General features: G+C 57.0%; 1 protein-coding gene across 2 annotated transcripts in view; it reads left to right on the top strand.

Annotated features, from left to right (window-relative positions):
* The window catches only part of ANO1 (anoctamin 1), a 128715-nt gene that overhangs the window by 47380 nt on the left and 65886 nt on the right, over positions 1 to 15449 (top strand). For both annotated transcript variants that reach the window (XM_080687730.1, XM_080687729.1), the window contains exon 2: positions 9471 to 9643. In XM_080687730.1, the coding sequence (XP_080543856.1) occupies positions 9471 to 9643 (173 nt within the window). The remainder of the gene's footprint in view (positions 1 to 9470; positions 9644 to 15449) is intronic.

Genomic DNA, 15449 nt, shown 5'->3' with positions numbered 1-15449 from the left:
CGAGGCACCGCCCACGCTGGTCACTCCTGGTCCCGTGCAGCCATCATAACCTTCCACTGTGTCAGCTATGTCACGGATGGCAGTGCCGCAGCGCCGCTGTGTGATGGAGGCACCCATGGCCCCTCCCGGCCGCTCTCCCCTCTGGCCCACCTTCCACCGCCTCCCCCTGTGCCTCTCCAGGCCCTGGGTGCCCTGGCCTCCAGGCCTTCCCCCTTCTTGGAGCAGCCATCCCCTCCTCTTCGTCTTCCTGGTTCCTGGTGATCCTTTAGGGCTCAGCTATGAAGCCACGCCCTCTGGAGAACCTTCCGGAACCTCCCGTGGCCTTTCTTTCTCAGGCCCTTCACACTGCCGGAGCCCTGGGTTTTCTGTGACTCCTGTGCAGGCAGGTCTGCCTCTCCCTTGGTGTCCGAGGCTCACCGCTCAGTGGCTGCACACAGTGGAGCCTCCGCGAATATGCTCAATCCCTGGCGGGGGCGGGGGGCAGCCTCCTGCCTGGAGAGCCCAGCCCTGCTCTCTCCCTGGGCCAGGGCACAGTTAGAGGAGGCCAAGCAGGGCTTGTCACAGGTTTTTGTGGCAGCTGCATCGTGGCCTGTGCAGCACTGCTTCCAGAGGCCCCATCAGCTTGGCGTGTCCTTGCTCCGCATGGTGCTAGAATCCGTGCGCACTGGCCAAGTGCACATTTTTCACTCAGTTGTGCATCTGACAAGTTCTTTGCAACCTGCGGCATGCGGGCCTCTGCTGGCGCCAGGGACACGGGAAGAGTGAGACAGACAAAGGTCCCTGCGTTCCCAGGGCAGAGACAAAATAAAGGTCAGGTAACAAGTGCTTTGAAAGAAAGGAGGGGCCAGGAGCAAGGGCCAGGAAAGCTCTCTAGAAAGGCGATACTTGATCAGGGGACCAGGGGACCGGAGGGGAAAAATTAACTCCTGTGAGGCCCTCAGCAAATGCCTGCTCCGTGGGGAGGGGATCCCAGAGGTCCCAACGGTCATTTAAGGGAAAACAGTCCCCTTTGTTTGGTCCCCAAGATAAACACGCTGTGGGCTGTGACCTGGAGCAGCAGGAAGGGAAGGCTGCCACCTGTCTCCTCCCGGAAACCTGTCCCTAAATGTCGCCGGCTCTGCAGAGACCTGGCCAGCTCCAAGGACTGGGCTGGCCCATCTGTCCCCCTGGATGGGTGGACGTCTCCCCTGTAAGCTTTGCCTTACAAACAGTTCCCATGATGCTCACACGGGCCCCGTCCACCTCTGGGCACGATCAGTTTCTCTTTCCCTCGTTTTCTGCCGTGCTCCTCGACAAAGGCTAGGGCGGACCGGCATTCTCTCCCCCAAGGTGGCTGGAAGGAGCCGCATAGTCTGCAGAGGGAGGAGGGTCTGGGGCGATGTTGGTCTCAGGCAGGCGGGAAGGAGAAACATGGCTAAGAAAGTCTCAAGGTGCTCGTGCTGAGGATCAAGTTGTGGAATCAAATCATAAGCCGTTCCTCCCCATTCTCTTGCCGCTTAGGGGCAGGCGGGTGGAAGGGCAGGGGGAATGGAGCCGTGTGGTTGTCCGGAAAGTCTGACGTCAGGCCTGCAGTCTCCCGCACAAGCGGCGGGAAGCGCCTCCCAAGCAGCTCTGGGAAGCCACCAGCTGGGCGCAGAGGCGGGGCGCCAGGACGGTGGCCAGGGGCCCTCACAGATCTGGGTGACCACAGGGACCAGCTGTAGCCAGCAGGGTGAGCTTCTGGATGGCCTTTGGGACCAATAATTACACACGTGAGGAAGAAGGTCCCACGGTTGGGTCCATTTTTAACCCTCTATGGATGAGCCGGTGTGTGTGTGTGTGTGTGTGTGTGTGTGTGTGTGTGTGTGTGTATGTACTCACTAACTCCATAGGGCACAGGCCTTTGGGTTCGGTCTGCATAAGCAAAGGGGTTGACAGGGCTGAGTTGATTCATTGTTGGTCATCGATGCCTTCTGCAAAGATAGAGGTTCCTCCCTTCCTCTTCCAAATGGTTTCCTTCTTAAAGAGGAAAATGCGCTGTTGAATATCTGGCCCAATTCTGTGCCTTTTTCCTGGGTCCCGATGGCTCACTTCCAGAGCCATCAAATCATGACAGAACAGCCTGGAGCTGCCAGTGGAGGAGGCAGACACAGCAAGATACGGAGTTAGGCAGTAGGTGGAAGGGGACAGAGTCTCCGGAGAAACCCAGAGCTGGGGAGGGGTTTGAGGATAGGGAGGGAAGGTAGTAGGAGAATGAGTGGATGAGTGTGTGAGAGAATAAATGATGGGTGAGTGCGTGAGTGAGTGCACGAGCCCATGAAGGCGTGAGGGAATGTGTGAGGGAGTGAATGGGGTAACGAAGGAGTGATGGCCTGGTGAGCAGTTCCTGGGTGACTAAATAAATGAGTTGATGAATGAGTGGATAAATCATGGGTGAATGAGTGAATGGACCCCCCCAACCAGCCAACACGGTGCTTTCAGAATAGTGGGGGGCAGGAGCCTGAGATGCCTCCTTCTCTGGGACCCACCTGCTTGAGCGTGGCCTGACCCCAGTGTCCAGGAGTCCTCGGGGAGGCGACTCGGTCAGACACCCTGCCCCGTGCACTTGGCGCATTGTGTCCGACAGCCTCCCCCGGCATGTGGTATGTGCGTGGTGTGCACTTAGTATGTATGGTGTGTGCATGAGGTGAGGCAGACACCAATGCTGCTGCAAACACAGCCCGGAGGGCGCTCGGGGGCACCCTCAAGAGTCCAGGTGCACTTCCCTCGGTCCCGAAGTGGAAAGCTTGCTCACCTCCTCCACAAAGAGCCAGTGTGACCAGCTGTGTAATCAGATGTGTTTTGGAACTGAACACTATTCGGCCCCAATATTTTATGAATGTGCCACCAATTGGCCCTTAGGCAAAGGTGGTCTTCTCTCAATTCGGTGCTGTGCCCATAGAACTCCAAAAAATGGGCTCTTTTTCCTTAAACCACAAAAAGGTCCGATGTAAGTCTGCAGGGTACACGGTGAGTCACTGTTTTTGATAACATTCGCTCTTTCCCTGATGATAAACTAATCTGTGTTCAAATCTCAGAAAACACAGCAAAATATGCAGCAGAAAAGAAAGCCGCCCGATGGTTCTCCTTTGGTGATAACAAAAGGCGCTGTGGCCAAGCCGGCACGTCCGTCATTCCTGACCACACGTGGCTCTGCGTCCTGGTCTGAACTGGGATGTGCTGTTAGTGAACAATCCACACACACCGGATTTCAAATGCTCATCAGGGAGAAAAGACTCTCAAATCCCCATTAACCATTTTTATCCTGATGATAGGCTGGAAAGATAAATATATTAGGCTACATAAAATACTCTATTAATTCCACCTGATTGTTTTTACTCATAAAGTGGCTACTGGAACATCTCAGATTACCTGCGTGGCTCACGTCACGTTCCTGCTGGGCAATGCCATGCTGCAAGGTCCGCGAGTCCCTCCGCGGGCCCACGGGAGGTCCCCTTAAGGAGGATGATGACGGGAGTGTGACACCTGGGTGAGGTTCAAGGTTCTGACCCAGCATTGGGTCAGGAGGTCCGTTGACTTGCTGGTGAGGCCCCCGGCTCATTGGCTCATTTGTGCGTTCTGCAAGCATCAGGCCACTGCTTGGTCTGGGTGCCGGGGGGCTGGCCCTGGGAACACAGGACACAGTGCAACTCCGGGAGAAGCTTGCCGCCTGCAGCTCGGCTCAGGGTGGCGAGCCTGGACCTAGCTGAGGCCCTGACATGAACCAGAAGCTGGCACTGAGTCACACACACGAAGACACAACTAGACGAAGGCCGCGGTGTCCAAGGAGAGGCCACGTGTGGTCCCACAAGAAGCCGGAAGATCTTTTACCCCAGGCCCAGGGTCTCCCAGGAAAGTGTTGGCATCTTCCCATGGAGACACCCACGCCTCGTCTGTCCAGGGGGCTCTCGCTTTGCTGGATCTTTGGGGAAGCTGGGGGAGGCCACCCTGGTCCAAGAGGGTGCTAGCCAGTGCCTATGACATCAGCGCCCGGCCTCCCTGGAGATGGGCCTCTAGGGAAATTAAGGGCTGCACATGGCCACTGAGCCCAGGGAAGCAATAATGCAGGTGCGGTGTGCTCACATGTGCACACACACACACACACATGCACACATGCATGCACACACATGGAGGGTGCAAGGGCCATCAGGCACGGTCACACACTCTCAGTAGGACAGGGTCCAAGTTCCTTCCTGGTTCAGAGCCTGAGGCCTCAGGGGGCCTTCAGCCAGGAGGATGTGGGCCGTATCTGTCAGAGGCTCCACTGGACCTGGGGGACAGCACTCCTTGGAAGAAGGCCAGCAGGGTTAAGCTCAGGGGGAGGAGATGCCTCTGTGAAGTCCCTTGTCCTCGGGGCCTTGAGGAAAGGCAGCGCTGTGACTCAGCAGTGCAGCTGAAGTTCTTTCATTCTTTCAAGCCCCGGGAAGAACTAAACCAGCAAACAAGGCTTTCCCTTTGAAAGCGTGGAATCAGCGGGCCATGCGGGCCATGCGGGCCATGCGGGCCATGCTGGCCATGCGGGCCATGCCCCGGAGTTTCCATGACCTGCCGGGCAGGGGGTCCAGTGCTGGCTGGGCCTTGTTCTGCTGCAGGGGGGCCTTTCCAATGTCCCCAGGATGGGTGGGGTTTCTTAGGAGAAGCGGCCATCCTCATGGGGATCAGTGCCGCAACTCCCGCCACTCTGGGGCAGAGAGAGCTGTTGGAGACTCGGTCTGGACTTCTCCCCACATCACCAACAAAAGGACCCCCGTGGGGTGGCAGGGTGGGACATCTGTGGGAAGCCACTTGCAGACAGTGGTGATCACCCTAAGAACCTAAGAACGAGGTAGGATTTGCAGAGAGCTTAGCACGATGCTGGCCTGACCGCAGTGGGCACAGTACCACTGCCTGTTAAATAAGTGAGCGCACACAGGGCATCTGTGGTGTGGCAGGAGGACGAGGAGTGAAGAGCGTGGAATAACGCAGCAAACGTGAAGTGATGGGGCAGAAACGTGCCGGAGCGTCCGGACGGAGCCGGGAGCAGGGCCAGCGGAACTGACATGAGTAATGCGAGTGAGCTGGACCAGAAAGGCTTCCGGGAGGAGGCAGCGGGTCTGAGCTGGCCAGGCTCTGACCCACCCGGGCATGTATTTAGAGTTCTTAGGAATTGTTCTCAGAAGGCAGGCCTCTGAGAACCCTGGGATGGAAACAACAGCCATGGATTCAGGGGTGGGGTGGCAGGGAATCCCCCAGACAGAGCTACATGCTTTGGCCACACTCCAGAATGTGGGGCCGGCGGTTTCCATGCCCGCGGAGTCTGCCCAGCCAGCTGCAGCACGCAGGCCTCTGCTGGGGATTCTGACCTCATGGAGGGAAGGAAATGACAGTGGTCCCGTCTCCCGCCCACCATCTCTCCGTTATAACTTCCCCAGGCACGTCTTTCCCGGGATAATTACACCCCAAGTCCCTTTTAGGGCCTTGGGTCCTCTACCTGTTTGGCGACCCCCCCACCGGAGACTCTAAAGGGGCACAGAGCCAGCGGGGAGTGGGATGGGTGGCCGGGTGGCCGTTGGCGCTCACAATAGCCCTGAGTCATGAGCTGCTCACTTCTTCCATGCTCCTTCCCCACCCGCTGTCTGTCTGTGAGTCAACGGCATTTATTTAGCACCTCTGAGGACAGAGACCTGCAGTGGGCAGCTGCCCTGGGCAGGGGTGGCTAGGACCCAGGAGAGCAGCCTCCGCTGCCCAGCACCAGCCCCTCGCCAGCCAGCCAGCTGGGGGGCAGCCCCAGGGGTGACTGTGTATTTTGTGGGAAGAAACCACACCTGCCACCTCAGAGCTCTCTCATTCCCTCGGTGAGAGGTGAGAGCGAGGGTTGAATTCGTGGAATGCGCCCTGCCTCTGGGCTGTGATGTAAACCACCTCTCCAGGCCTCCATGTTCTCATCTGAGAAATGTGGGGTGTTAAGATCAGCCCCCCCCAAAAAAAAAAATCTTCCCTGAGACTGCAGATGGGAGCTATGGCCCCCAGGGGACAAGTAACAATTATGGAGACATTTGGGGTTGTCACACTGGGAGAGGGAGGTGTTGCCCACAGGTCCACGGTGCCGAGGTGGAGAAACCCCCCGCCCCCCCTCCATCACCATTTTAGAAGAGAGAGAGCCCCGTGCAAGAACCCCTGACCACCACTGCCCGGTGAGTCAGAGGGCCTGGGCTGCCCTGCTTTGCAGAGCTTTGCAGTCACCTTTTCACTAAGTTGCAGACGGTGAGTGCTCAGACTCAGACGTACGCTGCTAGGTGGAGAGCAAGGTGCCTTTTCTCGTGGGCAGCCAAGGAGGTGACACTGATGTGGAAATAAAACACTGCTGGAAGGGTGCCCTTCTGAGCCATTACCTCCCCTGATGCCCACTCAGCCTTCTCCTATGTCCCTTGTCACTTTGTGCCTGGACTCCTGGTATTAAAATGTCAGCAAAATGCCCTGGCTCGTTTGGCTCGGCGGATAGAGTGTCGGCCTGCAGACTGGAGGATCTCGGGTTCGATTCCGGTCAAGGGCACATGCGCGGGTTGTGGGTTTGATCCCTAGAAGGGGGCGTGCAGGAGGCAGCCGATCAATGATTCTCTCTCATCATTGATGTTTCTATCTCTCTCCCTCTCCCTTCTTTGCTCTGAAATCAACAAAAGTGGTTTTTTGGGGTTGTTGTTTTTTATGTCAGCAAAGACATAACCACCTGATGGTGGGTGGCACGAAAGGGCAACAGGGTGACAGACCAGACTGAGCTGTGACGCCTAGAACTTCCCGTCATCAAATGTACCGTGTGGGCTAATGAGACCGCTTTTTACTAATTCCTGAGCCGGGAATTAGCCCTGCTGGTGAAATCTGTCCCTTGGGTTTTTAATCCTGAGAACCACTGAGTCAAAAAGCAGGAAACGCAACAGTTTATCTAGAGGGCCTGTTTGTAAGCAATTAGCAACCCAGAGTAGAGACAGAATCCCAAGGAGATGGCCCACTGAGACAGCCAAAATCACCGCCAGGGGAAGGGCCCTTTAAAGTTCTCTAACTCGGGAGATGTCTCAACATAGAGAACCCCATTGCCCTCCATATTTTTACTTTTTGTTGGTCCTTGACATCCCGTGATCCAAGAACCCCCAGGCCACTGACGTCCTTGCTGGCCGTCCACTCACCAGCTCTGCACAGAGGCCCTGCCTCTCCCCACAGCGTGCGGAAGTATTTTCACACTGTCCACCTGTGAAGACTGGGGAGGGGAGCAGAGCCAGGACATCTACAGGGATGTGGCCAAGAAAGGACGCTCCGCAGCAAGCAGACATGGAGCTAAGGCATACGTCACAGGCACAAGAGGGCCATAGGGGGCACTGTGCCCGGAGGAAGTAGGGAGCTGTGGTGCCTAAGAGATTGTCCCCCATTCTGCAGCCCCCAAGAGGGCTCAGCATCCTCTCGGGTCAGAAGTCAAGTATCATTTCCCAAACTCTGGGAATGCCCAATGTCCCCAGAATTGAGGAATCACAAATTTACTCTTTTTCACAGATTACACCTCGTAGATTTCTGCAGGACCCTTTGTACTTGAAAATAAATTTAGAAAGATGACATTAGGGTTACACAATCTTGGTTGTTTACTAACAAGGATAAGAGAACTAAGTTACATAACCGTGTGTGTGTGTGTGTGTGTGTGTGTGTGTGTGTGTGTGCATTATTCTTCCCAGCTTTTAAAAACGTGAACTTTTAGGAGTGAGGTCTCCCTGGCAAGGCAGAAACCGTGGAGGGCTGTTTCCTGCGGGGACTTGGCCAGCCTAATGCACTTCTCCAAACCTGTTATCCCTGTCCAAGGTGCAGACAAAGGGTCCTTTAGGGCCACTTAGCACCCGTTGGCAAGGCCAGCCCAAGGGCAAAATAACCTCCCTCCCTGCACCTCTCCAAGTTCAAGAAGCTCACAAACTTGAGCCTAACTGAGAGGGATAGGTGGGAAGGGGAGGTGGTGACAATGCCGACCAACACCCAGCCTCCCCCAGCGCCTGGCACTGAGCTGAAGCTTTGCATACCCGGGAGGCTCACAGGAGAAGACAGAGCCTCTGGGGGGTGAAGGAGGCTCACCCAAGGCCATCAAGCTGGAAATTGCCAACCCTGGAACCAGACCCACCCCATTTCCCCCACCCCATCCTGTCCGATTCCAGAATCCACCCTTGGAACCGTGGCATGCTATTGACATAATGACCTTGGAGGGCAGCTTTATAACCCCTTCTGTAGGCCCTAAATGTTCCTCCGTGGCCATTCATCAAGCAATTGAGTGTCAACTGTATGAACCCTTGTAAAGTGAAATGGAGTAAAGAAAGGACGTGCTGTAGTTGAGGTACAGGTTCTTGGGTCTGTGCTTGCGCAAGGGGCAATCCAGGACAGCTTCCTAAAGGAGGTGGCATTGGCGCATACGTTGGAGATCTGACAGGATGTAGAGAGGCAGAGGAAGGGAGACAGTTCTCCCTGGGCAGGGTTGCCAGTGTGGCCCCTGGGAACTAAACCTGGGTGTGGCTACCCCTGGAGACGTGCAAGTGTAGAGGATTAAAAAGCTGTTCCGAGGAGCACCTACTGTGTGCCAGGCGCCTGCGGGTCCTGGGAGGAGAACAATCAAAGTCACTGTCCCCCTTCCCCCCGCCCCCCTCAGGAGTCAGTAGAGAGTCATGCAAGGAGTGTAGACTACTAGGCATGAATTCCACCCCCCTTCCTTGGCCTTCAAGCCCCCCATCCCCTTCTGCAAAATGAGGACCAGGCTGTGGGCATTAGACGAGATGGGCTGTAGGAGGGCCTCTGCTTGTGCCTGATCGCAGAATACTAAGCATTCCATAAATGGGAGCTGCGGGTAACAGTAGGGGGATTCCGGAGAGGTGTTTACCCTGGGGGAGATATGCACGGAGCCAGGGCCTGGGGAGGGCGGGCCTGCAGAAAGCAGGGGAGGCTCCCCGGAGGAGGTGAAACTGAGTGACAGCAGGAGTCCGCCAGCGGGTGGAGGGGGAAGAGGCAGAGAGCACATTCCTGACTTCACTCTCAGAAGCGTCTCTCTCCTGCAAGGCCACCCGACACAGAAGTGCGACTTTTGGAGACTTTCATTTAAGGTGGGGGCGCCGGGAGTTTCCTCCCAAATATGAAACCTTGGCCACCCTCAAAAAAATCCAAGGGGCACTTTCTCCGGATAAAAATAAAACTTGGAGGGGCCGCAGGAACGCAATACTTTCTTCCTGTGTTTAAGTTTCTACGGAAAATCTGACCAGCGGCCGCCGCCCCTGCCCTGAGCGGCGTGGAGCGCTTATATCTTTCTTTAAGGAAAAGGCAGCAAGGGTGGGGCGGGCGCGGCCGGGTGGGCGCACGGGGCGCGGAGCTGCTGGCACCGAGGGTGGCGGGCGGAGCGGGAGGCCCGTCCCCCTTCGAGCGAGCGCGCCCGCCGCGAACGCTGCCGTGTCCGCTTTCAGAGGCCGCCGGGGCCGTGGACGGGGAGGGCGCGCCGCCAGGCGGTGCCGGCGCACTGGCAGCTGAGATGAGGGTCAATGAGAAGTACTCGACGCTCCCAGCCGAGGACCGCAGCGTCCACATCATCAACATCTGCGCCATCGAGGACGCCAGCTACCTGCAGTCCGAGGGCACGGTGAGTGCGGGCCGGCGCGACCGGCGGGAGGGCCGCGCACCTGCGCCGCGCCAGGGGAAGGCAGCACGGGGAGCGCCGAGCCTCGCGGGGCTCGGGTGCGTGCGGGACGCCCACCCGTGCACGTGGGGCGTGGCTGCTGGCACACGGTCTGCGATCTGCGGATCCAGAGCGGGGAGCCCCCACCCCCGCCCGCGCAACGCGGCGCCCCTCGCTCAGGCGCGGCTCTGCGTCTCTTTTGCCCCGGGCCGGGACCCGGAGCCCAAACTGGGGCCCTGGGTGGGACTTTCCCTTCCTATTGGTGTTGGTTGGGGCAGCCAGGGCGGGGGTGGGGGAGCCACCTAGCTGGAGGAGGGTGGCAGCCTCCAGGCCCCACAGCACCGCCACTCTGGCGGCAGCTTCGCCCCTTTGGCCTTCGACCCGCCAGCGTCTCCCTCACCTGCCCCTGGTGCGCGGAGTTCCCAGGGCGCGCGGCCCGGAACGGGAACTCCCAACGCCGCGGGCAGCGGGCGGGCTCTAGTCTTTGGGACTTCTTTCCACCCTGTTCGCACCGCACCCGCGCCCAATGCTGTGGTAGCCCCGAGGCATGGGCCAGCGCTGAGCCAGCCGCGTGGTTGGGGACCTCTATGGGGTCCCCGCTGCCCCCACTACCCTCTCCAATCCAGACCCGTCAGTCACAGGGATCCCTGGAGGAGAGATTTTGCCCATGAGGGGTTTGGCTTAAGGTTAGAACAAAGTTTGCCTAAGGAGGGAAGGTCTGACATGGATGCCCTCAGCTGGGGGAGCCCTGTGGCTGCTCACTCTTCACAGAGCAGACTCCCCTTCCCCCCAGGGCCCGGCCCCCCCCCCCCCCCCCAGGGAGGGAGGTGGCTTTGCCTTGACCAAGCTGAGGATCGCCCTGGCCTGCCTCTAGCCTCAGGTCTGGAGACGGGCATTAGGGAGGTGCCTGCCATGTGGGGCCCCTGGGGGGCAGAGACTGGGAGGCCTTGCAGCCCCTGGGGTCACAGTTGAGCTCCTGGCAGTCCTTTCACGGCTCCTCTGCAGCTGGGCTTGCCGGGAGGGGCAGGCAGGCAGCACGGGAACAGAGTTGATGGAGAGGGGTCTGCCTGTGATAATACCACTGGCCTTGAGAGCTTCAGGGTCATCATTTCAACAAACGCTGTGTGCCTGCTGTGTGCCAGGCCGTGCTGGGTCCTGGGCACCCCCATAGGGAAGCCTCGCCTATCTGGGACTTGAGGAGCAGTGATGGAACGTTACCCAGGACAGTGGCAACGGACACGTCCGTAGCACTGGGCCAGGCGCTGCCTAGCAGCTCATTTAACTCTCTCAACAACCATATGGGGTAGGAGCTGTTGCTACGGATGGGGAAACAGAGGCCAAGAGGGATCTGATGAGCTGTTCCTGGTCACCCAGCAGCTCAGAGGAGAGAGCTAGGAAGGGCCAAGACAGAAAAGCAGGTGGTCTGAGGAATGGGCATTCTGGAGAAGGAGCTCCTTATACCTGTAAAGGGGGGCGGGAGGCGGATAGCGGGGGGTGTCAGACAGAGAACTAGAAGACCCAGAGGTGGGAACGCGACACCAGTTAGGAGCCATGAGGTAATGGTGGCATTTGAGGACATGGAGAGAAATGGACAGTCCAGAGGTAGACCCGGTTCGATTTGAAATAAGAAATGGAGCCTTAACCTCCAATGGCCCCTGGCTCTGGAGTCTTACTTCAGTGAGTCCCCCCTGTCCCCCCTTGATTATCTGGATCCAAAAACTGTCTCCCTCAAATCTTAGTGAGGGTCACAAAGTCTGCAGAGGGGCAGCTTGGCCCTTCCTTCAAGGTCTTCGCAGTCTGGAAACCCGCAGACAAACCCGGGTGAGACTATTGACCAGCCATGGGCAAACTACGGCCCGCGGGCCGGATCCGGCTGTTCTATCCGGTTCTCTTGCTCTCCCCTCCACTCCTTTACTTTGAATTTATATTAGTTCACACACACAAACACTCCATCCATGCTTTTGTTCCGGCCCTCCGGTCCAGTTTAAGAACCCATTGTGGCCCTCGAGTCAAAAAGTTTGCCCACCCCTGCTATTGACTCTTACTTTGCAGGGTATTGAGGGCCTGACCCCTGTGAGTCGGGCGATGGCTGTAGGAGAGGTGGCCGCAGAAGGGCTGGAGGCAGCAGCTCTGGGAGCCGGGGGCCTGTCTGGGAGCTGGGGGCAGCGTGGCAGGAGAACCTCGTAGGGCAATGGTCAGCAAACTCATTAGTCAACAGAGTGGCAAACCGCTGCTTGCGAGCCGCAATTTGCCGACCACTGTCCTAGGGCATCCTTGGCACAGCTGAAGCCAATCATGGTTGCTCAGTGGTTATCTTGAGTCACCCAGTGACAGCGGCCCTATGCATGCAAAGGCCAGAGGGTGTGGGCTGCTATCTGGTTCCCAGACGTGCCCCCCACATATGCGGTGTGGCCATAATTTCAATCAGCCATCAGCATAAGCCGGTCCCATGCAGACTGCCATTCCCCGCCCATGACTTTGTGCCTCCCCTCTCTCATTCCCAGATTCAAGGGTAAAAGTCACTTTGTTGAGTCTATACAAAGAGATGTAAGGAATGATTCAAAAGTTAGAGGCCACGTTGGGTGCTGTTTATTTCATGAGCTGTTCTCGGTGTTAATCTGTGAGTGTTTCCACTTCCTTCCCTCACTCTGGTGGCTGTCAGTGGCCCCATCTACGTGCCCAACAAGCCCAGACACCCCAGAGGCGCCTGACGCTGGAACCTGCCTGCCCGAGAGACAAGCACTGTGCTTCCCTGCTTATCTGCACGTGGAGGCGATCTGTTTATAGATTACAGAATCTGCCTGATCAGCAGAAATTGATGTAGCGTGCTGGTGATTCAGGTTTTTTTTAAATTTTGGAATAAAATGACGTTTCAGAGTGATGGTCCCCTTGGATCGGAAATTGAAAACCAAAAGAAATTTGGCAGGTCAATGATTTCATTTTCCCCATGTTAAGAAAAAGAAAAGAAAAAAAAGGGAATGTGGGAGATTCCCCTGGAATGGTCATTGAGACTTTGGTCACTGAGACTTTGGCTATTTCACACGAACGTGTAATTCAGCTCCTGGAGTGCCAACTCCAGGTCCGAAGCCAAATAAATGAACGCATCTCATGGGGCCCCAGGAGCGTCCCAGGTGTGGACACGGGGCTGCAGTCCCCTCTTCTGCCCTTTCCTCGGGGTTTGGGGAGGGACTTTGAAGAGGCAGGTGTAGCCCGCATGTGGACTGCCCTCTCACTAGTTGGGACAGGGCCTTTGTCCCCTGACATCTTTCTGTGGACCCTCAGGGAGTCATTTCTCTTCCATAGTTCTTCTACCTTCCTTGGGGAAGCTCATTCCAGGAGCACTTCCCCTCAAATATTCCAGGGATTGATCTTCAAAATACTTTCAAACCTCCCATCAATCATACTTTGCCCTAACAAGAATCCTGCGACCTCTGTCGAGATGCTTTGTCCCCATCTCACCGATGAGAACACTGAGGCTCAGTGCCGAGGGGTGTCATGAATAAGTTGGGTCTCAGCTTCTGTATCCTTCATCCTGGCGCCCCCACCAGTAATGGTGTGCACAACCCAAGCCTCTGTCTTTCGTTCATGCATGCATGCGTTCATTCCACAACCACCCATTCAACCACGTTTCCCTGTGGAGTCGCCCGCCTCTTCCTTAAGGATAAGGGAACGTCCTGGAGCCCCTGAAATGGGAGGTTATGCATACAGTATACGCACATCCTCCCAGTGCAAGTTCAGTCTGCCTTTTTGTCCTGTCCTCCACAACAAAGCACCCGCTCCACTCCTCCACGGAAGGGCCCCGTAGAGTCACGTGGCCACCATGTCAGCTTCTGTGGCCCTCACAGTGTGGCCACCTCCTCAGCTCAGAGCTGCTCTCCAGACCCTGAGGGTCTCCCAGCCCACGTTGAGTGCAGTAGAAAAAGAGCCCACACTTTCTGTTTAAAGGTTGCTCACCCCTCACCCCCTACTCAGGTAGGATCATCCCATTTTATAACGTTAAGCCAAGACGCGAACAAACAAAGCAACTGTCCAGGGGCACAAATCAGTGACAGGGCCAGGTCTGGGGGCAGGATCCGGGACTCGCACACCAGTGCTTGGTGCTGCCTCCTGCATGTCCTGGCAGTGCATCCAGCTCTCTTTCATAACTTTTTTAAATCTAGGTTTGGCATTGCCACCATCTTCCACTTGTGGTCCACTTTGACCATGAGATTGTTTTCCCCTGTCCTCTCCTAGTGCTTGGTGCTGTGTCTCACTTCCCAATTAGAGCAAACTTCCGTTGTAGATTCTGGGAGGACGCTTTATATAGATATTAACACATTTAATCCTTGCTACGACCCTTTGAGGACAGTCACGTCAGACGAGAGAGGTCTTGTTATCCCCCAGCCCTCATTTTACAAAGAAGGACCCAGAGGACAAAGAGATGAGGCTGTGTGCCTGGGATGAGGCAGCTGTAGTGGCAGAGCTGACCTTTGCCCTCAGACAGGAGGGCGCCCACTGGATCAGGCCTCTGTGCTGCCACTCCCCACGTGGTTCGAGATGTGTGGGGATGTTTCTGTGCTCCCCAGACTGCCAGGCCTCGTGGGTCCTCGATCAGGCCTCAGCGGACAGAGTTGTCGTCCAGTGTTGAACCTGGGGAGTTGGGGGCTGTCCCTAGGTTTATTTCCCTGCTCTCTGGTTTGATGGGTCCCTCTGAATTTCCTTCCCACTCTCTAAGGGTTCGTTTGTCCACTTTGGTCAGTAGTAGCGGTTATTCCAGCCAGCCAGGGGCACTCTTGGGGCCCACCGAAGGTGCCAAGCCCACCCTGTGTGTAGCAGGTTATGAATGGAGGTGTATTGGGGCAGTTCCTGGCCTGGCCTTAGGGATCCTGCCACCCACCTTAGAGGCCCCTGTGAGTTAAGAGCTCCTAAGTGGAAGGTTCCAAGGCAGTCCCGAACATGAGACCTGCACAGGCTGGAGTGGTCAGGGACCCCCAGATCATGGAGGACAGGGATTCATCCCATACCCTGGAAGCTAGGTAGAATTACAAAGCATGGAGAAGGGGAGGGTGTGCAGGTACGGAGCACAGCACGTGAAAAGGGATGAGGATGTCCTGACTCCAGTGTAGGCCCCCGGGGGTGGAGGGCAGGGGCACAGGAAGCTGGGGATGGTGGTGTGGGCAGGACACGAGGATGGAAGGCCAAGCCTGGCTCAGCTCTGAAGAGGACAGTTCCCCATTTGGAACACAGGGATAAGCACCTTGTACAAATGCTGAGCATCTGGAGTGCCCAGGATGCTGGCAGCAGGCAGGGTGTCCACTGTGGTCTCACCTCGTCCCAAGTTCTTGCCCTGCCCGGCAGCAGTTCATTCCCTGAGCGCCGGCCGCTGGCTTCCCAGTCAGCCCTCGGGTCTGGCTTTGCTGTCCACTCCGCCAGGAGAAGAGACACCACATTTACCGCCAGCTCACTATGACTCTGCACTTCTCTGACATTCCTGAGATATTGAGGAGAATGAGCCTCTGCCATTGGCACCAGGATCGAAGGCAGGGTGACAGGACATCCCCTGGCGCCTGTCCTGGGACTTAGAGGGAGAGTGGGCCCAGCACAGGCGTTCTGTAACTCAGATAACCCTCCTGACCGCCAGTGGACAGCTTACCTTATCCTCCCATTTTACAGAGACGGACACTGAGGTCCAGAGCGGGTAGATGGAGAGGGCCCCCACCCAGACGTAGACCCAGGTCTGGCTAACTGCAGGGCCTGGTGCTCGGCCACTGGCCCTCATGGCCCCTTCCCC

Source organism: Plecotus auritus (genome assembly GCF_963455305.1).
Source record: "Plecotus auritus genome assembly, chromosome: 9".
Lineage (NCBI taxonomy): Eukaryota > Metazoa > Chordata > Mammalia > Chiroptera > Vespertilionidae > Plecotus > Plecotus auritus.
The sequence above is the reverse complement of the archived record's forward strand: the minus strand, read 5'-3'. Positions and strand labels throughout refer to the sequence as shown.